Genomic DNA, 27185 nt, shown 5'->3' on the forward strand with positions numbered 1-27185 from the left:
TATTTTCGAGTGGCATCTGCAACAGTGGCATGTACAATGCTGGAATGGCATGTACAATGTGCAATGTCCAGAAAGCCGCATGTCTGTTAGAGTGGCATTTGCAAAAATAACATGTGCAATGCCGGAATGGCACGTGCAATGTCAAGAAGGTCGTGTGTGTTAAAGTGGCATCTGCAAAAGCGGCATGTGCAATGCGCAATGTTAAGAAAGTGGCGTCTACGCTGTGAAATGTTCTCATCTTCTTCAATATTAATAAACTGACATGTGCATTGACCAATCAGAGCGCGCTAGATTATTCCTTGGGCGTGGTTTTGGACTCGAGCTGATGCGCAATGGCTGGTGAGCCCTTGTCCAGCTCGCTCTCAGTCACGTGACAGGTAATCCAGAGCGGCAGTTCCGTGTTTACTGCGACAGACAGAGTGACAGGCTGGATGGATCCGTGAAGTGGCGTGTGCGTTTATGGTTTTGCTGGATCGTTTCCTGTGTGATCGCTCTGGGGCGGCCCTCGGGGAGAAGCGGAGTGGCGCGGGGAGCTCCAGCACCATGTTGAGCAGGGTCAGATCGGCCGTGGCCAGTCTGGTGGGCGGCTTTATGCCTGGCTCAGCCAGCAGCGCAGAGCGAGCGAGCGGCCCGGATTTGCCGCTGAAGTTCCCGTACGTGAGGCCGGAGTTCCTGGGACTGTCCCCGGATGAGGTGGAATGCTCGGCGGATCACGTGGCGCGACCCATCCTCATCCTCAAAGAGACCAAGAGGTTGCCATGGGCGACGGGCTACGCAGAGTAAGTCTCCACTGAGCAGCTCTAATGAGTCTTCATTAACCTCCATGATTACGCCTGTTGAGTTTCACTGGGTTCAGACTGCAGAAGTTGTGGATGCAGAGGCTGGGTTTCTTGCAACATGTTGAGTTTCATATGTGCAGTTGGGTCACATGAGGAAGATGCTGCTGCCAGTATCAGAGGTGGATCAGTTATATGCCACATGTCCTTCCTCTGGCAGTCTAGTGGTTAGGACTTTCCCCTCACAGCAAGAAGGTTCTGGGTTCGAGCCCAGCAGCCGGCGAGGGCCTTTCTGTGTGGAGTTTGCATGTTCTCTCTGTGTCTGCATGGGCTTCCTCCACAGTCCAAAGACATGCAGGTTAGGTTAAAGTACATGTTCTGGACCAATTTTGCGTTTTTTTTTTTTTTTAATATGAAAGTATGTCGGGGTGGCACGGTGGTGTAGTGGTTAGCGCTGTCGCCTCACAGCAAGAAGGTCCGGGTTCGAGCCCCGTGGCCAGTGAGGGCCTTTCTGTGTAGAGTTTGCATGATGTCTGCGTGGGTTTCCTCCGGGTGCTCCGGTTTCCCCCACAGTCCAAAGACATGCAGGTTAGGTTAACTGGTGGCTCTAAATTGACCGTAGGTGTGAATGTGAGTGTGAATGGTTGTCTGTGTCTATGTGTCAGCCCTGTGATGACCTGGCGACTTGTCCAGGGTGTACCCCGCCTTTCGCCCGTAATCAGCTGGGATAGGCTCCAGCTTGCCTGCGACCCTGTAGAACAGGATAAAGCAGCTACAGATAATGAGATGAGATGAGATGAAAGTATGTCCCTTTACACACTCATCCAGAAGGGTAATTTTGCTGAAGGCCATCTGTTTACAGCAGAAAAAAATAACAAAACGCATCTGGAAAAATCCCAAGGGAGTCTGGAGCCAGATTCGTGACGTCACCTGCGGAAGCGCCAGCAGGCTGCGCGAGCTTTGCACGGTTTCAGTGCACAGCCTGTGTAGACCAAGCGCTCCCATTTCTCTCTCATTATCCGGTCTTTTGGAAAGCGATGAGTACTAATCCCATCAAGATTGGTGTTGCTACACCCTCCTACGATACATCTGTTAACCATTTTAATAATTGCTTGATAACGTGGAAGAAATTTGCAGAAAACCACCAGTTCATTTTCTCATAAACAAACCAGCACTGACGTAGGATTCAGAGGGAGGCGTCCCGCATGCAACGTCACGAAAATCAGTGTTTCCCAGGAAATCCAAATGGCAAGTTTTTTTCAGAGGCGGACCAATTCACCTCAAATGGCTTGATTTCAACTGAATTTTTCTGGTATTGCGCAAAGTAAAAAAATTGCAGAGAATGCAGAATGTTCCAGATATTTGACCAAAGTTTAATATAAAATCGGAGAATTACATTGATCTTGCTCCTGAATTTACCTGTGATATGCACTTTAATTGGTGGCTCTAAACTGACTGTAGGTGTGAATGTGAGTGTGAACAGTTGTTTGTCTCTGTGTCAGTCCTATGATGACCTGGCGACTTGTCCAGGGTGTACCCCGCCTCTCACCCATAGTCAGCTGGGATAGGCTCTAGTTTGCCTGTGACCCTGTAGAACAGGATAAGCGGCTACTGATGATGGATGGATGTTCTTCCTCTTTTTTTTGTACTGTCTTTTTGGCATGCTGTGCCTAGAACACTTATTGTCCTGTTTGTCATTTTAGTATAGTGTGTGTGTGTGTGTGTGTGTGTGTGTGTGTGTGTGTGTAAAAGATCTGTGTTCCCTAAAAGACTACGCATGATGAATCAGTATTGATCTTTATTAAACTATAACTTGCCTTTACAATCTTGGGCTTACTCAAGTCCCAACCAAACCTCCTGATTGGAAATCCATGCCACAAATGGATTCAAAATGCAACCCTCAAGCCATTTAATGAGCACTTAAGTGTTTGCTGAAGGCATTATGTCATACTGAGAGTGTGCGTTGAGAGTTTGTTTAGTGTGATTGCTTTATTTCATGTTTGCTGATCTGCCTAATTTGTATCAGCATACACAGGTGCCGTTGCTTCAGTGGCCAAATCCCATATCTGACTAAAAATGGTCTCTGTTTTTCGAATCCCCACTTCTTACTGTATGTTCAAATGATGCGTTCACCCGATATTAATCAGGAATACGCATTTGACAGTTTGCTTGCATTTTCCACATGTAAAAACCCCCAGTAAAGAATAAAAGCCAGCCACTCTACTGTGGATTACTGCATCTTACTACCACATAGTGACTTTTAGGAGAATTGAAAATTAAATACGGAGAAAAACTGAATGAGTGGGAGTGAGTTCATTCAGAACGTCTGATAGTGATATGGCAACATGTTGTGTTTGGCTGTATTTGTGCAAACTGTGGTAGGTACAGAAAGCCTGCGAGTTAAAAACCCGAGAACATCCAGAAAGCCACTTTGCATAATTATTCTGCCAAAATATGTAACTGCCAAGCACAGAGGGAGTAGAGTGATAATAAACTCCTATTTTTAATATGAAGGTATTGGAATAAAAACCTCCGTTAATTTATAGAGTTACCACTCTCACCAGGTCACTAAACAGTGATATAACTTGGTGTTACTCATTATCAGGGTATGGGTTATACAAGCTATGACGCATCCTCAGATACTTTAATGTACAGGAAATGCATCAGATCTGCAGTGTGTGCTAGTAGACACTTGGGTTCATTCAACCAGATTACTTGCTATTTGTCAGAACATCATCCATCCATCCATCCATCAATCCATTCATTATCTGTCCTGTTTATTTGTTAGTGTTGCAAGGAAGCTGGAGCCAATCCCAGCTGACATCAGGCAAGAAGTGGGGTACACCCTGGGTCGGTCGCCAGTCTGTTACAGGGCCAACACAGAGAACAACCATCATTCCATACTCACATTCATACCAGTTGGCAATTTAGAGCAACCAGTTGACCTAATCTGCATGTCTTTGGACTGTGGGAGGAAACCGGAGCACCCATATAGGCACAGGGAGAACATGCAAACTTCGTACTGAAAGGTCCCAGTCAGCTGCCAGGTTTGAACTCAGAACCTTCTTGCTGTGAGGTGACTGTGCCAACCACTGCTCCACCATGCTACCCTTGTCAGGACATGTTTCACTACTAATATTTTCATAATTATTAGCTCATCCAGCCAACAGCCGATGAGCTTATGCCATCACGTGTTGTTCATCATCCGTCCGGTAGCGTCCACGTTTCACGAAAATCGTTTCTTCTCTCAATTCTTCACTGATTTTTATTCTTTTTGGCATGAAGGTAGGGGTACCTGAATGCATATAACTTCTACCCAGATTTGCATAATTAGTTATTAATGAAGTTATGGAGTAATTAAGCCTTAAAATCGCTTCTTCTCAGTCAGTTTTTTGCTGTTTTGGATTCTTTCTGGCAAACAGGTAGGTATTCAGAGGGTGTATATAGTTTGTATATAGCTTGCAACATTTATTGTGCAAGGTGGCCCACTTTAGATTGTTCCTTCTGGACGAGATGGGGCTGGAGTGAGCTACACCGTCGTTGACAGTCTTGTTACATATTTGAAGGCAAAAATTCCACACTTTGTATGAGTAAGATCCAGTGGTATACTTTGAGAGCACAGTGTATTCTGTTGCTAGGAACTCTGGTTACATTACGGTATGTGTATGGGAGTTTCCTCCAGGTTCTTAGGTTTCCTCTCAAAAACATGCCAGTAGGTGGATTGGCTACGGCAATTGTCACAGGTGCGTGCGTGCGTGCGGGTGAGACCCTAAAATGGACTGTTATCCATTGTGTATTCCTGTTTCATTCCTGCTGTTCCCATGATGGGCTACAGACCCTTTATCCTGGCCAGGATAACGTGACTACTGAAGATGCATGCATACATGAATGAACAAAAAAAATTAATGAACGGATGAATAAGCGGTAAATTTAGTCATTTAAAAAAATCTATGGAAGTATATTTACTCAGCCATTTGGCTTAATTACCCATGTGCCATAATATTTTAAGAGTTGCTTACAGTGGTGCTTGAAAGTTTGTGAACCCTTTATAATTTTCTATATTTCTGCATAAATATGACCTAAAACATCATCAGATTTTCACACAAATCCTAAAAGTAGATAAAGAGAACCCAGGTAAATAAATGAGACAAAAATATTATGCTTGGTCATTTATTTATTGAGGAAAATGATCCAATATTACATATCTGTGAGTGGCAAAAGTATGTGAACCTTTGCTTTCAGTATCTGGTGTGACCCCCTTGTGCAGCAATAACTGCAACTAAACGTTTCCGGTAACTGTTGATCAGTCCTGCACACTGGCTTGGAGGAGTTTTAGCCCATTCCTCCGTACAGAACAGCTTCAACTCTGGGTTGTCGGTGGGTTTCCTCACATGAACTGCTCGCTTCAGGTCCTTCCACAACATTTGGATTGGATTAAGGTCAGGACTTTGACTTGGCCATTCCAAAACATTCACTTTATTCTTCTTTAACCATTCTTTGGTAGAACGACTTGTGTGCTTAGGGTTGTTGTCTTGCTGCATGACCCACCTTCTCTTGAGATTCAGTTCATGGACAGATGTCCTGACATTTTCCTTTAGAATTCGCTGGTATAATTCAGAATTCATTGTTCCATCAATGATGGCAAGCCGTCCTGGCCCAGATGCAGCAACACGGGCCCAAACCATGATGATACCACCACGATGTTTCACAGATGGGATAAGGTTCTTATGCCGGAATGCAGTTTTTTCCTTTCTCCAAACATAACGCTTCATTTAAACCAAAAAGTTCTATTTTGGTCTCATCCGTCCACAAAACATTTTTCCAATAGCCTTCTGGCTTGTCCACATGATCTTTAGCAAACTGCAGATGAGCAGCAATGTTCTTTTTGGAGAGCAGTGGCTTTCTCCTTACAACCCTGCCATGCACACCATTGTTGTTCAGTGTTCTCCTGATGGTGAACTCACAAACATTAAAGTGCATATCACGGGTAAATTCAGGAGCAAGATCAATGTAATTCTCCTATTTTATATTAAACTTTGGACAAATATCTGTCACGTTTTGCATTTTGTGCAATTTTTTTTAGCTTGCGCAATACCAGAAAAATTCAGTTGAAATCAAGCCATTTGAGGCGAATTGGTCCGCCTCTGAAAAAAACTTGGCATTTGGATTTCCCGGCAAACATTGATTTTCTGCAAATTTCTTCAACGTTAGGCCACACCAATTCGATTAGTTGGTTCTCGGAATCGCCGCTTGAAGAAAATGCAAAATGGAAAAAAAAAAAATCAAAATCGACTGCAGGTTGAGGTCACATGACGTTGAAAACCAATCAAATCGCCCCTTTCACTTTAGATAAAGATTTGTGGAAGAAACATGCCTGTGGAGGGGAATCCTGCAAAGCCTGTTTGTGATTGTTAGGATATTCAGCGAACAGAAGTGTAAAATCTTTGACAGGTGTGCTGAAATTCAAGAGGGGGAAAACTTTGCAAAGTTGTGCTCAAGATGCCGTGAGCTTGTTACCCTGCGATGTGCCAACTTGGACTACAACTCTGTGGAGGTGGGTTTGATTTATACATTTCATTGATTGATGTGAGGGGCAAACAAAAAATCATTCGAAGTATTTAGCCGGGCGGCACAGTGGTGTAGTGGTTAGCGCTGTCGCCTCACAGCAAGAAGGTCCAGGTTCGAGCCCCGTGGCCGGCGAGGGCCTTTCTGTGCGGAGTTTGCATGTTCTCCCCGTGTCCCCGTGGGTTTCCTCCGGGTGCTCCGGTTTCCCCCACAGTCCAAAGACATGCAGGTTAGGTTAACTGGTGACTCTAAATTGACCATAGGTGTGAGTGTGAATGGTTGTCTGTGTCTATGTGTCAGCCCTGTGATGACCTGGTGACTTGTCCAGGGTGTACCCCGCCTTTCGCCCGTAGTCAGCTGGGATAGGCTCCGGCTTGCCTGCGACCCTGTAGAACAGGATAAAGCGGCTAGAGATAATGAGATGAGATGAGAAGTAGCATACTCCTGGTCAAATCTTTTTTTCTGTGCATTGTAGATGTTCAATTGACTGTAATTCAATCGTTTATTTAGCCTATCTGTTTACTGGTTTGCCTGATAAAAGACGTGCAGCCAGAGCTAGCCCTTAATGCATATGGGTGGAAATAAGCTATTAAAAGAATATGAAATGTGTAACAATAATGTATTGTCTTTGTTTTGTTTCTCTATTCTGAAAGCCCTCTATTTCCACTGCTAATTTTACCATCAGAGCATTTTTTTAATTTTTATTTCACGCGCTCGCTTCATATTTTTCCTGAAAAAATCCAAGAACCAACTAATTAAATTGGTGTGGCCTTATCACGTAATTATTAAAATGGTTAATAGATGTATCATAGGAGGGTGTAGCAACACCAGTCCTGATGGGATTAGTACTCATCGTTTCCCAAAAGACCGGACAATGAGAGAGAAATGGGAGCGCTTGGTCTACACAGGCTGTGCACTGAAACTGTGCAAGCTCTCGCAGCCTGCTGGCGCTTCCACAGGTAACGTCACGAATCTGGCTCCAGACTCCCTTGGGATTTTTCCCTTACGTGTTTTTATTTTTTTCTGCTGTAAACAGATGGCCTTGTGCAAAATTACCCTTCTGAATGAGTGTGTAAAGGGACATACTTTCATATAAAAAAAAAACAAACAGAAAAAAACAAAACTGGTCCAGAATATGCACTTTAACATTAGCCAATGTGAGAGAGGCCTTCAGTTGCTTAGAAGTTACCCTGGGGTCTTTTGTGACCTCGCCGGCTATTACACGCCTTGCTCTTGGAGTGATCTTTGTTGGTCGACCACTCCTGGGGAGGGTAACAATGGTCTTGAATTTCCTCCATTTGTACACAATCTGTCTGACTGTGGATTGGTGGAGTCCAAACTCTTTAGAGATGGTTCTGTAACCTTTTCCAGCCTGATGAGCATCAACAACGCTTTTTCTGAGGTCCTCAGAAATCTCCTTTGTTCGTGCCATGATACACTTCCACAAACATGTGTTGTGAAGATCAGACTTTGACAGATCCCTGTTCTTGAAATAAAACAGGGTGCCCACTCACACCTGATTGTCATCCCATTGATTGAAAACACCTGACTCTAATTTCACCTTCAAATTAACAGCTAATCCTAGAGGTTAGCATACTTTTGCCACTCACAGATATGTAATCCATCCATCCATTATCTGTAGCCACTTATCCTGTTCTACAGGGTCGCAAGCTGGAGCCTGTCCCAGCTGACTATGGGCAAGAGGCGGGGTACACCCTGGACAAGTCACCAGGCCATTGCAGGGCTGACACAGAGAGAAACAAACATTCACACCTACGTTTTTTAGAGCCACCAATTTAGAGCCACCAATTAGCCTAACCTGCATGTCTTTGGACTGTGGGAGGAAATCGGAGCACCTGGAGGAAACCCACACAGACACGGGGAGAACATGCAAACTCCACACAGAAAGGCCCTCGCCGGCCACTGGGCTCGAACCCAGGACCTTTTTGCTGTGAGGTGACAGCGCTAACCACTACACCACCGTGCTGCCCCCAGGTAAGTAATATTGGATCATTTTCCTCAATAACTAAATGACCAAGTATAATATTTTTGTCTCATTTGTTTAACTGGGTTCTCTTTATCTACTTTTATGACTTGTGTGAAAATCTGATGATGTTTTAGGTCATGTTTATGCAGAAATATAGAAAATTCTAAAGGGTTCACAAACTTTCAAGCACCACTGTAGATGTTTTATGAATGCCCATGTACATCCAATGTGCATCACTGGTGTAGCTTACAATTTTTTTTTTTTAATATTGCTGCTGCTTAAATTGGGAGTTTTTATGCCTTCACTTTTTCATAAAGTTACAAGCTTCTGTTAGTGCCAGACTTCATTTCTTTCTTACCGATTAATAAAGTATCTTGAGTAAATACTATTTTAGTAAAGCATTTCCTTTAATGTGTTTCTGTCAAATAAGCTTGAAAATTCCCCTCCAAAATTTTTGGATTCTGAACAGAGAATGTAATACTTATAAAATCAAAAAGCCTTTTATGTATTTCTGTCTTAAATACAAAGGGACCTCTGAATCCTTATAAAATTTGCAGTGGTCAATCAAATAAACCAAAACACTTTTTGTAGTGTGTGTTCGTGTGTGCACAAGCCTTGATGCGTCACCCCGAAGGCCAAAGTGAACTCTTTTAATAGTAGTTACACTGTTGCTCCACTGCATTTCAATTTATTGGGCTCAGTTGAGAGACATGAATCAGCTTTACTAAAAGTACTCATTCATCCTGCATCCGTTTGGGTTTTTTTTTTTTCTTGCTGTCGGGGGGGTTGAAGAGGCGTCTCGGCATTAGTTTAATCAACTGGGAGTTAAATTGAGAAGAAAATGAACTCCATCATAAACACCCACACACCTATTTCTGGAAATATAGTACTTTACTCTGGGAGTCTGAGACAAAGGGAAACCACAAAATAGTCATATCATGTTTTTTATTAGAAATAGCTTGAACCAGTTTGTACTTTCCACAGATGACGTATTTTCCTTGTCACATTTCAACCTCAACTGCTGAACATGGACTTTGTCCATGTGTAGTAAATAAAAGCCATATCTTCTATCAGCCCGGGTACAAGCTGTGCTGTGTTGCTAAAAATTCTTTGTGCCTGAGGTGCTGGTGTATGTTTTCAGCTTATCTTCTAAACTGATCTCATGTAAAACTCCATCATTCATTCATTTATCTCCTCAAAGCTATCTCAAATGTACAGTCATGATGATAAAAAGAACACTTGCTTCAGTTCTGTGGTTTTATCTATCAGGCCCTGAATAACAATTGTGTGGCCCTCACCAACGTCTGTAAACAAATAACCTCAGGTGATGGCAAAAAAAAAATTTTTTTTTTTCTAAAAAAGTAAACCAACATTCAGAAACTAGGTGGGGAAAAATAAATACACTGTATAATTTCAGTATGATGTAGAACCACCTTTAGCAACAATAATCTGAAGTATGTTGTAAATGTTTACTGTAGGAATTTATCAGTCACTTTTTGGACATATTTTGGCCCACTCTCTTCTTTACAGCATTGTTTCAGTTCTTTCATGTTGAAGGGCATTCGCTTATGCACAACTCCTTAAAAATCCAGCTACAGTATCTAAATGGGGTTGAGGTCTGGACTTTGACTTGGCCATTCCAACACCTTTTTTTTTTTTCTTCTTCTTTAGCCATTCAGATATCAATTTGCTGGTGTGCTTGGGATCATTGTCCTGTTACATGACTCAATTTCAGCTAGATTAAGCTGCTGGAGAGATGGCCTTCCATTTATCTCGAGAATATTCTAGTATAAAGTTAAGTTCATTGTTGTTTTCAATGAACACAATTTTCCCAGATCCTGTGGCTGCAAAATAAGCCCAAATAATTAACCCTCCACCACCATGCTTGACAGTTGGTTTGAGGTGATAGAGCTGTGCATGATGACCAGACATCTCCAGTTTGGTCTTATCAGTCCAAAGGATATTGTTCCAGAACTTTTGTGGTTTGTTCCAATGCAATTTTGCAAACCTAAGTCTAATGCTTAGGTATCCGGGAACCTAATGCTGCCGTATTGTTTGTGGAGAGAAAGGTCTTTTTTTTTTTTTTCCCTTAAGTCACCCTTCCCTGAAAGTCATAATTGTTCAGTCTTTGTATGATTGTGCTTTCATGAACACTAATGTGCTTCCAGAGAACTGTAGGTCACATGATGTAACACTTGTTTTTTTTTTTTTAATTATTATTATTTTTTATATATCTCCTGAGCATTAAACGGTTTAACCTTAGACTGAATTTGCTGGGATGCCTGTTCCTGGAAAGATTGGCAACTTTACTGAAGGCTCTTCATTTGTAATAAACAGTCTTTCACACTGTAGATTGGTAAATTTTCAAATTGTTTGGTGATGGCCTTATAACCCTCTGTAGATTGATGAGCAGGAACAATTGGTTCTCTGAGGTCATAGCTAGTGTCCTTTCTTTTTAGCATGATGTAGATACCAAAATCCCAAAAGTACCCCCCCGTGGTTTCTGAACATTCGTTTACTTTTAGGGAAATACATGACTATGTATTGAAATGTGTTGTACAGTTGTTACTTAGGCCCTGATTTAAAAAAAAAAAAGGCATAGATTTATAGTAAGGTGTACTTTTTTCCCCATTACTGTAATTTAAGACTGATTCCTGAAATTAATAAAATTAAATTTAATCTTTCCAAACGGTGGTGTAGTGGTTAGGACTGTCGCCTCACAGCAAAAAGGTCCTGGGTTCAAGCCCAGTGGCCAGTGAGGGCCTTTCTGTGCGGAGTTTGCATGTTCTCCCCGTGTCCGTGTGGGTTTCCTCCGGGTGCTCCGGTTTCCCCCACAGTCCAAAGACATGCGGTTAGGTTAACTGGTGACTCTAAATTGATTGTAGGTGTGAATGTGAGTGTGAATGGTTGCTTGTTTCTATGTGTCAGTGAGCCCTGTGATAACCTGGCGCAGGGTTTCCCATACATAGACCATTGTGTGGCGCAGCGCCACACAATCAGACTCGCGATTTTGGAAAAAAAAAAATCCGTTGCGCTAATTAAAAATAACGCAGCCTTCCCGATTCGCCTTCCGACCCCTTATTTTAAAAAGGTAGCCTACGTTGTGCTCGTGATGAGCTTTATCATAGCCTTCTTGGCTTACAGGAAAGGGACATCCCTGAGTCAGGCTACAAACCAATTTTGATGCATACAGTAGCAGCTTGACGCGAGGAACCGGCCTTATTGCATTATCCCGTTTATCCCGCTTCAGCAATCACTTCCCTTATGATAGGGCACTGGAGTTTTGTTTTTTTTGTTTTTTTCAGGAAGCCACGCAGAATTAAATGTTCTGATAGGGCATGCAGGCTTTGCACCAATTAGGGTAATGCTTTTTCATTATTGTTAGTTGCCTTGGTGTTACCTTAAGTGGTTTCTTACATCTAATTATGATATTTTATTATTTTGTTGTTACATTATACTATTTATTTCATTTTAGTATTGGTTGAGGCAAGTGTTGAGTTCAATATTAAAATAAAAACCTCCAGCTTGTTTTTTGCAATTTATTCCTTGAATGTCAACTAAAGAATGATTGAAAGATTGCCACCAAAAAGGCAAAAAACTAAGGTAAAAACCAGAGATGCACCGATTGACCGGCTGCTGATCGGAATTGGCCGATTTTCACGTGATCGGCCATGACCGGCGACCGGCCGGTCAAAATTAAAATATGCCGATTTTCTGCCGATCAGAACGTGTGTATCACATAGAGATGAAAGTGGAAATACTCGTAATTCGCAACTAAAAAGACTGCAGCTACACTGGCAGCTTGAACATGCTTTCTAGTGCGATTGTGTTGCACTCATGCAGAACAGTGTCAGTCCTGAGCACCTAACGAGCTCCGGCGCGCGCGCCGTTAACAAAAAAAAAAAAAAATCACTATATTTGGATATCCAGCTTATCCAAAGCTATTGATGTTTGGATATCCAAATATAGTGATTTTTTTTTTTTTTTTTGTGCCAGATCTTGGATGTGAAAAGAAGAAAACATTTGTGGTTGTGTGAATTTCCCATTACAAGAATTAATACGTTAGCCTATTACCAAACATCTAGTTAGATTTGTACAAAGAGAGAGAGAGAAAAATGTCTTTGTTTGTTTTACAACCTTGGTTGCACTTGATTCCATTGGAAATTACTCTATAAATACACATTTGACAAAGCTGATAGAATGGCTATGGTACAAGTATGACTGGAAATTATTTTTGTATTTTGATACTGAATGAAGAAATTGGTTGTTCTATAAGGCATAAGTTTTCAGATCTAAATAGGCTTATGAAAGTGTGTTCCATAGCAGTAGGCAAATAATATATGGGGGGGGGGGGGGGAGTTGTTTTTGTGCCAGATATTGGATGGGAAAAGAAAAAATGTTTGTGTGAATTTCCTAATTCAGGAATTATGTTAATACCAAACATGAAGAAAGATTTTACAAAGAACAATGTCTTTTTTTTTTTTTTGTTTTCAACCTTTGAGGTGTTTTTATTACTGAATTTATATACTGAATTTATTACTGAAAATCTGGCAGAATGTTCTATTAAAGAAAAGATAAAAAGAAAATAGTCTTTGTGTGTGCTGTGAAGTGGTTTGAAAAAATGAAATCAAAATCGGTATCGGCAGGTCACACTCCATGGAAATTGGAATCGGCCCAAAAAATTGCAATCGGTGCATCTCTAGTAAAAACTAAACTTTAACTTCAATTTTGATGAGTAATTTACATAAATTTAAAAGACAGGTTTTCCACCAACATCAAGCCCAGCAAACTAATGGCCTGCCCTGTAATGTAAAGTTGGGTCGAGGAATGAAACCAGGCAGGGTTCTGGGAAAAATTGTTTTAGCTGTCTTCTCTTAAAGAACTTAAAAGAATTTAGATTGAACTGAATAATCTCAAATGCTTCTTGTAGCTTTAAAATAGTCCCAGCAGGTGACTCTGAAGAAAAATACTGTGTGTTTGAACACCGCCCGCTGTAAACACTTTGCATACACCCCAATGACCGACTCCACTGACTGCCACAACACCACTGTGCACGATTCCCTCATCGGCACAGTGGAGCACTACAAATTGCTACCTGGTCTGTGGGAAACACTGCAATAGCTACGTTAATTGTTTATATTCATTATGATGATAATGGGGCAGCACGGTGGTGTAGTGGTTAGCGCTATCGCCTCACAGCAAGAAGGTCTGGGTTCGAGCCCCGTGGCCAGCGAGGGCCTCTCTGTGTGGAGTTTGCATGTTCTCCCCGTGTCCGCGTGGGTTTCCTCCGGGTGCTCCGGTTTCCCCCACAGTCTAAAGACATGCAGGTTAGGCTAATTGGTGACTCTAAATTGACCGTAGGTGTGAATGTGAGTGTAATTGGTTGTCTGTGTCTATGTGTCAGCCCTGTGATGACCTGGCGACTTGTCCAGGGTGTGCCCCGCCTTTCGCCCGTAGTCAGCTGGGATAGGCTCCAGCTTGCCTGCGACCCTGTAGAACAGGATAAAGCAGCTAGAGATAATGAGATGAGCATTATGCTAATGTTAGGCGGTGTTTCTCGACCAGCGCCATCTCGTGGGCTGTGAATCCCCCCAGTTGAAGCTAATTTTTACTCGTAGTAGGGTACAATTGCCGGGTTGCACATCACATCACATCCGCCTCATTAAGCTACAGTCACAGTACAGCTTGCGATGCTTTGCAATGGGTTATCTAGGAAAATGAGGCATTTTGGTGGTGATGCATAGCGATATACACATGAGCTAAAAGTTATGGTCACACAGTAGGTGAACACTTGACTGTCACGCCTTCATGCGCTTGAGTCTGGCGCAGTTCAAGTGGCTGTGCTTGTTCACGGAGTGCGTTGTGCACGTGCTTGGGACCCAGTTGTTATGGGGGAAACACGTGATACTGATTTGAGTGCAGTCAGTACGTGCAGATACAGAAGCTGTTTTCAGAGAGGCTTTGCGAAGCATCCTCACGGTCACATTTGTTTCTAACCATGTTTATGACTCTGTTTAAATACTCTGCTTTATGATTCTGCTTTTTGTTTTGCAATAAACACTCTTACTGTACTTAGAGCCATCTACCGCCGTCTAGCTTGTAGTGTCCTGATCCCCAGATCTTTAACCCAGCCACATATAAAAAGTTGTACTCCTTCATGCTCTTCCAGGTTTTCATCTGTTTTTCTGTAGAGAACGATGTCTACAGCACCAGGTAGTTTGAGATGTCGGGGAACTCAGCGGATGGATAATTTTTCCACTCATAGGAAAAATCCTTTTTTGTTAGCATGTAAGGATCTATCCCATTGAGTGGTTTCTATATCCACTTCTTTTGAGTGTACTTCTTGGTTTTAATAATTTGCTTGTTTGCTGTCCACAAATATGGCAATAAGTTCTTGTGTTAATGGACCAGACTCCACTTTTGGATCATTAATCCCTTTTGGCTGAGAATGCCCTGCATGCATGGTTTTATGTTGGCTTCTGGCACATCCATACACTTAAATACAATACCTACAAATAAAAAGCTTGCTTTCACTGCATTTATTTAATTCCTGGGCTCCCATCTGTAACAGGGAGTGATGTTGCATTCCATTACTATACTTTACAATAGATTATCAGATTCTAATAGAATAGATGAGCCAAAATAATTGGGGATCTTTTTTAATGGGCCCCGACTCATTACAAGTATGAATAGGTGGGCCTTAAACTAGAAAAAGTTGAGAACTCCTGATATTAGGCATTTTCGTATATGTGAATGAGGCATGAGGTAATTGGATATGACAATAACATGCTACGCTCCTCCCCCGATGCGCTGTCTCATGGACTCGTCCTCCAGCAGTAATCAGGCAGTGTGCGTTCATGCGTTTTGAAGGCATGGCTTTGGAGCGAGGGCGGGATTTTTCGGTTGGACACTTTCAAAATCTAGCTTACTCTTTCTGGTTTCGCCAAAATGGATCTCCTAGGCTCCATTGGAGTGCTGTGGTCATGTGGTTTGAGATGGGTAAACAAACACCTACACCCCTCATGTGTTTGTATGGATTACCTGTATTCATGAACTACAAAGTCTGAGATGTAGCTCAAAATGGTATGTTATTGCACAGCTTATGGCTGCAATAACAATTCAACTGATAGTAGTCCATCATTTCATTCTTTTCCGAGTGATAAAAGACATCAGGAGGTAAGAAATTATTAAATTTACAAACGAATTCACATTGTTTAGTAGTTGTGTGTGCTGTAGCATTGAAACCTTCGGTGCTCACACTTTGAAAGATGATTTGCAATAGTAATCGTGGACAGGTCATTTTATCGAGTTTCTTTGTCCAAATTGTATCACTGAATGCACTAGTAGAGCTATTAGCGACCGCCATTTTGGATTTGTGTTTACCCATTTCAGATCACGTGACCTTGAGGTCTATTTCCTGCCTTGCCTTGAAGGCAGTGCAGGAAGCTGTCCGAGTGTAAGAATCAATACAGAATTTTGTTTATCAAACAAATGATATTACAGCAATGTGGTAAGCTGCACAGGTCAAAATCGGGTCTTGCACATGCACTCCTAAATCCAAACTCAACCAGTATTTTTACAAAAATAAAGAGCAAAAGTGAGCAAAGCACTCACACTGTATAGAACCCTGAAAGACACAACCTTTTTGAAAGAGAAATGCTATACTCTTATGATGTTCTGTGTTAAGCTCGAGTGTGATGTAGGTCGTATCTGACCTGGTGTTTAAAAACTTCTGCCAATTCAAGCCCAACAGCTCTGACTGTGAATTATTATTACACGACTGCCAGGGTGACTCACAGCAGTTCATGAATATCATGTTTTAGAGAACCATTTTTAACAAACCAATTCTACACACTACAGCTTTATTTTTGCTTAGGCAAAATACCATCCACATGACGTTGGGGGTTTGTTCAAATGTCAAACACTGGCGCTCTGACAGTGGTAGGATTTGAACTCCCATCCTTTCAGTCACTATAACTCCAAACATCTGCTTTCTGGCTTGCTCACCACTTTGAATAATTTCACAACATTATCAGAGATTTTTACAGGGGTACTAATGTTGGAAAGCCAGGTTAAACTCTAGATATACTGTACTACATACAGCATTTGGGAATTTAAATGATGTCATGAAAATTGATCAACCAATGTAAAGAACAAAATGGTACAGAATGGAATAATGCATAAGGAAGTTTGTAAAAAGATTCTAACTTTTTTTTTTTTTTTTTTTTTTTTTAGTTTGGAAAAATTCCATCCATCCATTATCTGTAGCTGCTTATCCTGTTCTACAGGGTCGCAGGCAAGCTGGAGCTTATCCCAGCTGACTACGGTCAAGAGGTGGGGTACACCCTGGACAAGTCGCCACAGTGTTTCCCACAGACCAGGTAGCAATTTGTGATGCTCCACTGTGCCAATGAGGGAATCGTGCGCGGTGGTGTTGTGGCGGTCGGTGGAGTCGGTTATTGGGGTGTATGCCAAGTGTTTACAGCGGGCGGTGTTCAAACACACAGTATTTTTCTTCAGAGTCACCTGCTGGGACTATTTTAAAGCTATAAGAAGCATTTGAGATTATTCAGTTCAATCTAAATTCTTTTAAGTTCTTTAAGAGAAGACAGCTAAAACAATTTTTCCCAGAACCCTGCCTGGTTTCATTCCTCGACCCAACTTTACATTACAGGGCAGGCCATTAGTTTGCTGGGCTTGATGTTGGTGGAAAACCTGTCTTTTAAATTTATGAAAATTACTCACCAAAATTGAAGTTAAAGTTTAGTTTTTACTAGAGATGCACCGATTGCAATTTTTTGGGCCGATTCCGATTTTCCATGGAGTGTGACCTGCCGATACCGATTTTGGCCGATTCCGATTTCATTTTTTCAAACCACTTCACAGCACACACAAAGACTATTTTCTTTTTATCTTTTCTTTAATAGAACATTCTGCCAGATTTTCAGTAATAAATTCAGTATATAATTCAGTAATAAAAACACCTCAAAGGTTGAAAACAAACAAAAAGACATTGTTCTTTGTAAAATCTTTCTTCATGTTTGGTATTAACATAATTCCTGAAATAGGAAATTCACACAAACATTTTTTCTTTTCCCATCCAATATCTGGCACAAAAACAACTCCCCCCCCCCCCCATATATTATTTGCCTACTGCTATGGAACACACTTTCATAAGCCTATTTAGATCTGAAAACTTATGCCTTATAGAACAACCCATTTCTTCATTCAGTATCAAAATACAAAAATAATTTCCAGTCGTACTTGTACCATAGCCATTCTATCAGCTTTGTCAAATGTGTATTTATAGAGTAATTTCCAATGGAATCAAGTGCAACCAAGGTTGTAAAACAAACAAAGACATTTTTCTCTCTCTCTCTTTGTACAAATCTAACTAGATGTTTGGTAATAGGCTAACGTATTAATTCCTGTAATGGGAAATTCACACAACCACAAACGTTTTCTTCTTTTCACATCCAAGATCTGGCACAAAAAAAAATCACTATATTTGGATATCCAAACATCAATAGCTTTGGATAAGCTGGATATCCAAATATAGTGATTTTTTTTTTTGTTGTTGTTGTTAATGGCGCGCGCGCGCCGGAGCTCGTTAGGCTGGGCATACACTGTGCGATTTTTGGCCCGATTTTGACACGATTTTCACTCGTGCGACTATTTTGGAGATCGGGCCGATTTTTGGCTCAATCGTGCGTCTCGGGTCGTGTAATATACATGGGGTAACGACAAGCGATTAACACCTCACGACCTCTTCCCGCTCGATCGGATGAAAATCAAACATGTTTGAAATCCTGGTCGCCCCTCGTGAGGCTATCGCACTGTTGAAGCAGTGTCACGAGCCGATTTACCTCAACCTGTCACACTACACATGCGCGAACACAGATACGGAAGAGAAAACAAACCCTGAGCAGCACTTCCGGTCTCCTCTTCTTCACGTAGATGGGATTTATGGCTCTTTGATGGGATCTGCATCTTTGTGATCCGTTCTTTGAAAAGAGCCGTTCAAAAGACTGGCTCGTTTGGCTCTTTTTTAAAAATATTTATTCAGTTTTAAGAAGACAGCGTCTAAAGAAGCCGGATCCCTCTGCTTAGACAGTGACATCAATATTTCTGGACATACCTTTTATATAAAGCAACCTAGACTTACATTATTGTAACCCCTAAACGCTCATAAATAACCATTAAAAAACAATGAGGGCTTCAATGAATGTCCATGCAGAACGGCTTTTCTGTAAAAAAAAAAAAAAAAGAACCCACTCAAGAACATAGTTATCAGAACGCAAGAATATTTTATAGAAAAACACTTGTTTTACAAAACTATTTAAGTCTGAGATACAAAACAGATAAATAAAATACACAAAAATGGAACAAACAAAATGACGATAGAATAAATTAAATGAACGTCCGTGCAAAGTAGTTTTCCCACAATATTATCATTAATATCACACAACATTATAAACTATCTGAAACACAGTACAGAAAAAGAACGACAGAAAGAACGGCTCCCCCAGCTCGAGACTCGGTTCTCATCGTTCATGCCTAGGAGCCGTTCAAAAGAATCGGTTCGTTCGCGAACGTCACAACACTATATCACGTTGCAGTTCCGGATACAAGAATCTGGAAGTATGGAAGTACAGTGTGAGCAGTCAGATCGCATCCGAGCATCGGATCGTATAGTGTGAGAACAGGAATCATAATCTGCGTGCTGTTTACCCCTGCGATTCACTCGTACAGTGTGAGCAGCAGCTAAATACCGCGATTGAAAAAATCGCACAGTGTCTGCCCAGCCTTAGGCGTGCAGGACTGACACTGTTCTGCGCAAGCGCAACACAATCGCACTAGAAAGCATGTTGAAGCTGCCAGTGTAGCTGCAGTCTTTTCAGTTGCGAATTACGAGTATTTCCACTTTCATCTCTATGTGATACACACGTTCTGATCGGCAGAAAATCGGCATATTTTAATTTTGACCGGCCGGTCGCCGGTCATGGCCAATCACGTGAAAATCGGCCGATTCCGATCAGCAGCCGGTCAATCGGTGCATCTCTGGTTTTTACCTTAGTTTTTTGCCTTTTTGGTGGCAATCTTTCAATCATTCTTTAATTGACATTCAAGGAATAAATTGCAAAAAACAAGCTGGAGGTTTTTATTTTAAATATTGAACTCAACACTTGCCTCAACCAATACTAAAATGAAACTAGACAGGGACACTCTAACGAGTGCAAACCCCGCCTTTTCCCTATTAAAATACATTGGGCGAAAATTTCGAAGTTCTGCCATGACCTTGACCTTTGACCTCCAAAATTTAATGGTTTCCTTCCTGGGTGATTGGCAACACGTACAAAATTTGGTCCAAATCGATCCATTGGTTCTTGAGATATCTTGCAGACACACAGACAGACAGACAGACAGACAGACAGACAGATACACACACACACACACAGACTGACGCAGGTGAAAATAATAACCCCTCCGACTACTGTCGGCGGGGTTAATAAATAGTATAATGTAACAACAAAATAATAAAATATCATAATTAGATGTAAGAAACCACTTAAGGTAACACCAAGGCAACTAACAATAATGAAAAAGCATTACCCTAATTGGTGCAAAGCCTGCATGCCCTATCAGAACATTTAATTCTGCGTGGCTTCCTGAAAAAAAACTCCAGTGCCCTATCGTAAGGGAAGTGATTGCTGAAGCGGGATAAACGGGATAATGCAATAAGGCCGGTTCCTCGCGTCAAGCTGCTACTGTACTGTATGCATCAAAATTGGTTTATAGCCTGATTCAGGGATGTCCGTTTCATGTAAGCCAAGAAGGCTATGATAAAGCTCATCACGAGCATGACGTAGGCTACCTTTTTAAAATAAGGGGTCGGAAGGCGAATCGGGAAGGCTGCGTTATTTTTAATTAGCGCAACGGATTTTTTTTTTTCCAAAATCGCGAGTCTGATTGTGTGGCGCTGTACCACACAATGGTCTATGTATGGGAAACCCTGTATTGTTAGTACTCACAGCTGTACTAGCTCACTAGCTTTAGCAGTATATCTGCAATATATTTGAAGACTCTGGTTATGTGCAATGAGTGCACTGGCAGAATGTGTGCAGGCAGGCAGGCTGTCCAATCATTTCATTCAGACTGAGTACTGCTGCCACAGGTGTCTTTATTTTATTTTTTTGCTTTTTAATATTGGGTTATTTGACTTGTTGATTGCTCTCAGAATATCTCATCTCATCGTCTCTAGCCGCTTTATCCTGTTCTACAGGGTCGCAGGCAAGCTGGAGCCTATCCCAGCTGACTACGGGCGAAAGGCGGGGTACACCCTGGACAAGTCACCAGGTCATCACAGGGCTGACACATAGACACAGACAACCATTCACACACATTCACACCTACGGTCAGTTTAGAGTCACCAGTTAACCTAACCTGCATGTCTTTGGACTGTGGGGGAAACCGGAGCACCCGGAGGAAACCCACGTGGACACGGGGAGAACATGCAAACTCCACACAGAAAGGCCCTCGCTGGCCACGGGGCTCGAACCCGGACCTTCTTGCTGTGAGGCGACAGCGTTAACCACTACACCACCGTGCCGCCCCTCTCAGAATATAAAGAGAATTTTTCAAGAAATATAACAAAAATGCTTCTGAAAAAATGACCTGCCTTGCCTTTCATGGATGAAATGTCTGAATTCTGTATACACTCAGCACAGTGTTTCATTCTATGGGTGAAAAAATTACTTCTGTCTCACACCATGTACTAATATCACTTCTGTAGCAGCCAAGATTGTTTTGCCAAAGTTATTACTGCAGCATTGTTCAAAGCTGAGAAGATGCGAGGGAGGAGGCCATTTGAGGGGGTTCGTTTTGAATTGATATTTTTACTTTTGCTGAAGAGTGCAAATAATTCTGGAGATGATTGTGCATGATATACCTTCTGATACATTGCAACACATAAAGCAAAAGTAGGGATATTGAGGGGAAATTGGTGTGACCAGTTGGTTGTTTTCCAATAGCGAAATACGACACTCTTCAACGGCAGCTTGAAAAGTTACCAACAGTGGTTCTAAAAGATTCAGCTTCATAACTTGGTTTTGAGTACACTTCTAATGTATTTTTTTTTTTTTTACTGGATGTGTTTTTCAGGGTGATAAATGCTGGGAAAAGTGCTGTGAATGAGGACCAGGCCTGCTGTGAAGTCATGGTGGTGAAGAAGAGGCCCACCGGATCCTCCACACCCTGCAAACCGTCCAAGAGGAGATCCTCACTGCCTAATGGAGAGGGTCTCAGCCTTGCTGAGAGTTCAGTGAGTGTTGTGCTTTTTGTCTTTTTTTTATTTTTTATTTAACCCTCAGAGAGCATTCTTACAGGATACACAGTTTGACTGTCCCCTTGATCCAACATTCATCTAGTTTTACAGCAACTTTCTCATTTTGATCAGCTTATTTGCTTCTTTTGTGCTGAATTGTTGACTTTAGTGATGCAGATTTTCTGATCTTTGTTGCTGCAGCAAACTATATAAGACCCTGGTCACACTATAGCTCATAATGGGTTTGCGAATACTTGATGAAAAATTGGTAGCATGGCCACCAATCATGATGCACGGTGAACGTTCTCTGAGCTTCACAAGTTGTTTTTTGGCGTGTCTCCGCATCATGTGTGGCCAAAAACATTGCAAAAAATTTTTAATGCATGCATTGAAAGTTGATGGCGATGATTTTCATCAGCAAACTAAGCAGCGAATACTCATAGATGGGTTTGGGAATATTTCCCGAAGCTCGGGGAACTTTTGTTGAGCTTCTTGAGATGTATTTGTCTCAAATCCATATCCCAGATGGTTGTAAGAGCGTCAACACCACAGCAGCTCGGCATGGCCCAACCCAGCCTTTGCCAAGACTTAAAAAGTGCATTTACATTCAGGGATCCTTCGGCGTGCATTGTGCGTATGCCTGCAACCCAGCAGTTATGGGAAACACCTGATGCTGATTTGAGTGCAATCAGCATGTGCATATAAGGACGCTGTTTTCAGAGACTTTGCAAATATTCTGTCAGGTATGCGGTGGTAGATGGCTCTAAGTACAGGAAGAGTGTTTATTAGCAGGTGTGATGTATTTGCAAAACCAAAAGCCAAACAGAAAGCAGTGTTATAAAGCAGAGTATTTAACCAGAGCCATGAACATGGCTAGAAACAAACATAACCATGATGATGATAATACTTTGCAAAGTCTGGTGTTTCCCATAACAACTGGGTCCTGTGAGTGAGCGTGGCTACTTGCGCATGCAAAGGCATGGCAGTCAACTGTCCGCCTGCTGCGTGTCCAACTTTTAGCTCACTTGTATATCACTATGCATCGTCACTAAAATGCCTCATTTTCATCAATAACCCATCGCAAAGCATCACGAGATGTAGTGTGACCTGTAACTTTAAATATTCTGCAGATGCTAATGCAGTTACTTTATATCTGAAATTAAAATATAGAAAAAATGGACAGTTATTGTGGCATGTGCAAAAGTTTGGACACCCTACTAAGTCAGTACTTAGTAATACCACCTTTTATAGATATCACAGCTTATAAACACGTATGTGTGAGAGATGTGTGTGTATATATATATTTTTTTTAAATAAATAACCAGCTAGGAGATTTTCTATTCTTGTTTTAGGAAATTCTCAACCACTATTTCTTGCCAGATGGTTCTAGTTTTAAACTGGTCTTGGGTCATCTGGTGTGCATAGCATGTTTAAGACATACCTACAGATTTTCAAGGACATTCAAGTCAGAGGACTATGAGAGAGATTCTTGAAGTAATTCATGGTGGATTTTGAGATTTTGGATCATTGTACTGTTGTAAAAGCCAGTCTTTTATCAGCTTCAGTGTCTTGACTGACTGTGTCACATTTGCTACCAGAACTTGCTAATATTTACTATAATCTATTCTTCCGTCTACCTTTTACACATTTTCAACCACAAAACGTAAAAGATCCACCCCCAAACTTAACGGCAAGGTGTTTGTCATCAAGTGCTGCTCCCTTTTTTTTTTTTTTCCTCCTTAAAACACAGTTTTGTTCATTGTGGCCAAAGAGTTCCATTTTTACTTAAAGGTGCTGACTGCAAAGTCATCTGAAATCTCATCTCATCTCATTATCTCTAGCCGCTTTATCCTTCTACAGGGTCACAGGCAAGCTGGAGCCTATCCCAGCTGACTACGGGCGAAAGGCGGGGTACACCCTGGACAAGTCGCCAGGTCATCACAGGGCTGACACATAGACACAGACAACCATTCACACTCACATTCACACCTACGGTCAATTTAGAGTCACCAGTTAACCTAACCTGCATGTCTTTGGACTGTGGGGGAAACCGGAGCACCCGGAGGAAACCCACGCGGACACGGGGAGAACATGCAAACTCCGCACAGAAAGGCCCTCGCCGGCCCCGGGGCTCGAACCCAGGACCTTCTTGCTGTGAGGCGACAGCGCTAACCACTACACCACCGTGCCGCCGTCATCTGAAATAATAAATAAATAATTGTGCTTGGCATTTTTGTATGTCTCACAAGAAAAATATAATGCGGACAAGTTGCGATCATTTTGATGTCCTGAGGGTCGCGTTTCTCCACTTCGGGACCGATTTCCTGCCTCCTTGAGGTAAATAGTATGGCCCTACAGAAACAGCCAAATGTGAGGAGCTTTAAGTAATTAGCATAATTATGGAACTGGGTAGGCGGCACGGTGGTGTAGTGGTTAGCGCTGTCGCCTCACAGCAAGAAGGTTCTGGGTTCGAGCCCCGTGGCCGGCGAGGGCCTTTCTGTGTAGAGTTTGCATGTTCTCCCCATGTCCGTGTGGGTTTCCTCCGGGTGCTCCGGTTTCCCCCACAGTCCAAAGACATGCAGGTTAGGTTAACTGGTGACTCTAAACTGACCGTAGATGTGAATGTGAGTGTGAATGGTTGTCTGTGTCTATGTGTCAGCCCTGTGATGACCTGGCGACTTGTCCAGGGTGTACCCCGCCTTTCGCCCGTAGTCAGCTGGGATAGGCTCCAGCTTGCCTGCGACCCTGTAGACCAGGATAAAGCAGCTACAGATAATGAGATGAGAGATGGAACTGGGTCACACCAAGATGGCGACGCGCGGAAAACATCGTGACACTGCATCGATCTCGGAGAGTTTTGAGTTGCAGGTATGTAATTTGTGGTTGACATTCGTGAATAGATCCATGAAACAAAAGACAAATATATCTTTTCTCTGTTACTGCTTTTGTGTTCTTGTTTCTTTTTCTGCAAGATCAAAACATTAGGTGTAGAACTCCATACTCGCTACCGTGGAGTCGAGTCCAAGCATTCTTAGGATAAGATGCCGTAGCTAAGCACTAGCTAGAATGATTTAGTTATCTCTCCAGAAAAATGATGTCATCTAACCTTTCCCTATCTTGCAGTTGCACTCACTAGGCAGGATTTCCTTTTCTTTTCCGCTGGCTTTTAGCTGGCGGGAGAGCCAAGTCCACCATGTTTGCCCATGCTGACTTGTTTTGATTAAAAGTAGGTCAATCACACCCCACGGTGGTCACGTGATATTGTTGCTCACTTGCTTCGGTAATCTCCGGAATTGTAAAATGTGGTACCCTTTTTTTTTTTTTTTTTTTTTTTTAAATCATCTCGCCAAAACATTTACATATAGGATACACAGTGTGCAGCAGCGAAACATCTTGAAACTCCAACAGCAATAGAAATAGAACATTTTGCCAAGAATTCAACTTTGCAATCTGAACCTTTAATCAGTCCACATTACTTGTTTCCAATATGGCTCTGTCTTATCTCGATTTTGTTTTACATATCCCACACATTTGTGATGAGGTTTCCTCTGATGACTCTTCCATGCAGATCATGATTGTGCAAACGGCACAGCACAGTAAAATGTTGCATTACCACTCCTTTGACAGCTAAACCTTTCTGCAGGTCCGTTGCCACCATGTCAGATTTTTTCTTGTCTTTCCGATCTTGCCTTCATTCCCCTTATCTGCCATTTCTCAGTCAACTGCATAGAGAAGCTCCTGGTGTTTAAATGTTAAGGTTTGAAGCATCCGAGAAGTTATTACACTGTGGAACTGTCATCAGCCGATGAGTCAGTTAAGGCTTAAATTAATTAAATTCTGAAACTTAATTGAACATGACACAATTAGTAATTTTTTCTGATTTATGTCCATCAAATATAACATAACCGTGCATTAACAATTGCAGAGAAATTTTATATTTAAGAATGCTTTACTTCAGAGGTTTTGTTGTTTTTTTTTTTTTTTTTTTTGCTTCAAAAATAATTAAATTATGTAATTTGGCCAGGGGTGCTCATACATTTGCATACAACTGTACCAGTGTAGATTACATCGAGGGTAAATGCCTTATTTCTAGGTTCCTTGTAGGTGCCAGTGAATCCCTTTATCTCATCTCATTATCTCTAGCTGCTTTATCCTGTTCTGCAGGGTTGCAGGCAAGCTGGAGCCTATCCCAGCTGACTACGGGCGAAAGGCGGGGTACACTCTGGACAAGTCGCCAGGTCATCACAGGGCCGACACATAGACACAGACAACCATTCACACTCACATTCACACCTACGGTCAATTTAGAGTCACCAGTTAACCTAACCTGCATGTCTTTGGACTGTGGGGGAAACCGGAGCACCCGGAGGAAACCCACGTGGACACGGGGAGAACATGCAAACTCCGCACAGAAAGGCCCTCGTCGGCCACGGGGCTCGAACCCGGACCTTCTTGCTGTGAGGTGACAGCGCTAACCACTACACCACCATGCCGCCCACGAATCCCTTTATCATAAAACTAAAACAATAGCCAGTCTTTTAAAGAGCAAACATTGTAAAGGTGGGGATTGAAACCAGTTTTACTTATCAAATGGTCACATTTTGAAATGCTTGGTATTTAAATATCTCCGCAAGCAATTCAGTTAGCAACAAGCATGTAATGATCATTACCAAGGACCTTGCCTTTCCATTTTAAGTTCATATTGATGTTTGCAGCCAAGAAGCCTTTATTTGTTACACATACACTCAAGCACAGATATAAGCACGCAGTGAAATTTAACTTCTGCATTTAACCCATCTGAAGCAGTGAACACATAAGTGAGCAATGAGCACACACACATACCCAGAGCAGTGGGCAGCTAAGCTACAATGCCTGGGGAGCAGTTGTAGGTTAAGTGCCCTTGCTCAAGGGCACTTCAGCCCAGCCTTCAGGCCATGACTGCCCCATGTTAACCTAACCTGCATGTCTTTGAACTGTGGGGGGGAAACCGGAGCACCTGGAGGAAACCCGCAGAGAACATGCAAACTCCATACAGAAAGGCCCCCGTCAGCCGCTGGGCTCGAACCCAGAACCTTCTTGCTGAAAGGCGACAGTGCTAACCACTGCACCACCGTGCCACCCGTCTTTTGCCTTTAAAGCCACCATAGGCCAAGTTGCTTAACAACTTAAAATAAAATTAGATAATGTAGTCTTGTCTTCCATCATATCACTAAACTTTAGAACGAATAATAAGCACGCCTACATGTTTAGACATGTGGTGACTCCAGAGACCATTAAAAGTCAGTTCTTACTGAACAAAAAAGGTTGATGGCCATTCAAAACCTGTCCAATGGTGAATTAAACCAGCCCAAATTCTGTATCAAACTCCAAAATCATGACTACGATTTATGAAATCTACTGTAATTTCCAAAAGGAACACTCTTTTGACTTTGTAAACCATTGATGCACAGTAATTAATATAATGTATGCAAGATGTTCAACCCAAGTCTGCAGAAAAAATAAACTATCCCATGGCAGCAAGTCAAAAGTAGTC

At 42.0% G+C, this 27185-nt stretch overlaps 1 protein-coding gene across 1 annotated transcript in view; it reads left to right on the top strand.

Annotated features, from left to right (window-relative positions):
• The first annotated feature begins 338 nt into the window (after positions 1-338).
• The window catches only part of LOC132869723 (protein phosphatase 1H-like), a 78961-nt gene continuing 52114 nt past the window's right edge, over positions 339-27185 (top strand). Inside the window, exons 1-2 of the mRNA XM_060903078.1 lie at positions 339-779; positions 21490-21649. Coding sequence (XP_060759061.1) covers positions 460-779; positions 21490-21649 — 480 coding nt within the window. The 5' untranslated portion in view covers positions 339-459. The remainder of the gene's footprint in view (positions 780-21489; positions 21650-27185) is intronic.

Source organism: Neoarius graeffei, chromosome 21 (genome assembly GCF_027579695.1).
Source record: "Neoarius graeffei isolate fNeoGra1 chromosome 21, fNeoGra1.pri, whole genome shotgun sequence".
In the NCBI taxonomy this organism is placed as follows: Eukaryota; Metazoa; Chordata; class Actinopteri; order Siluriformes; family Ariidae; genus Neoarius; species Neoarius graeffei.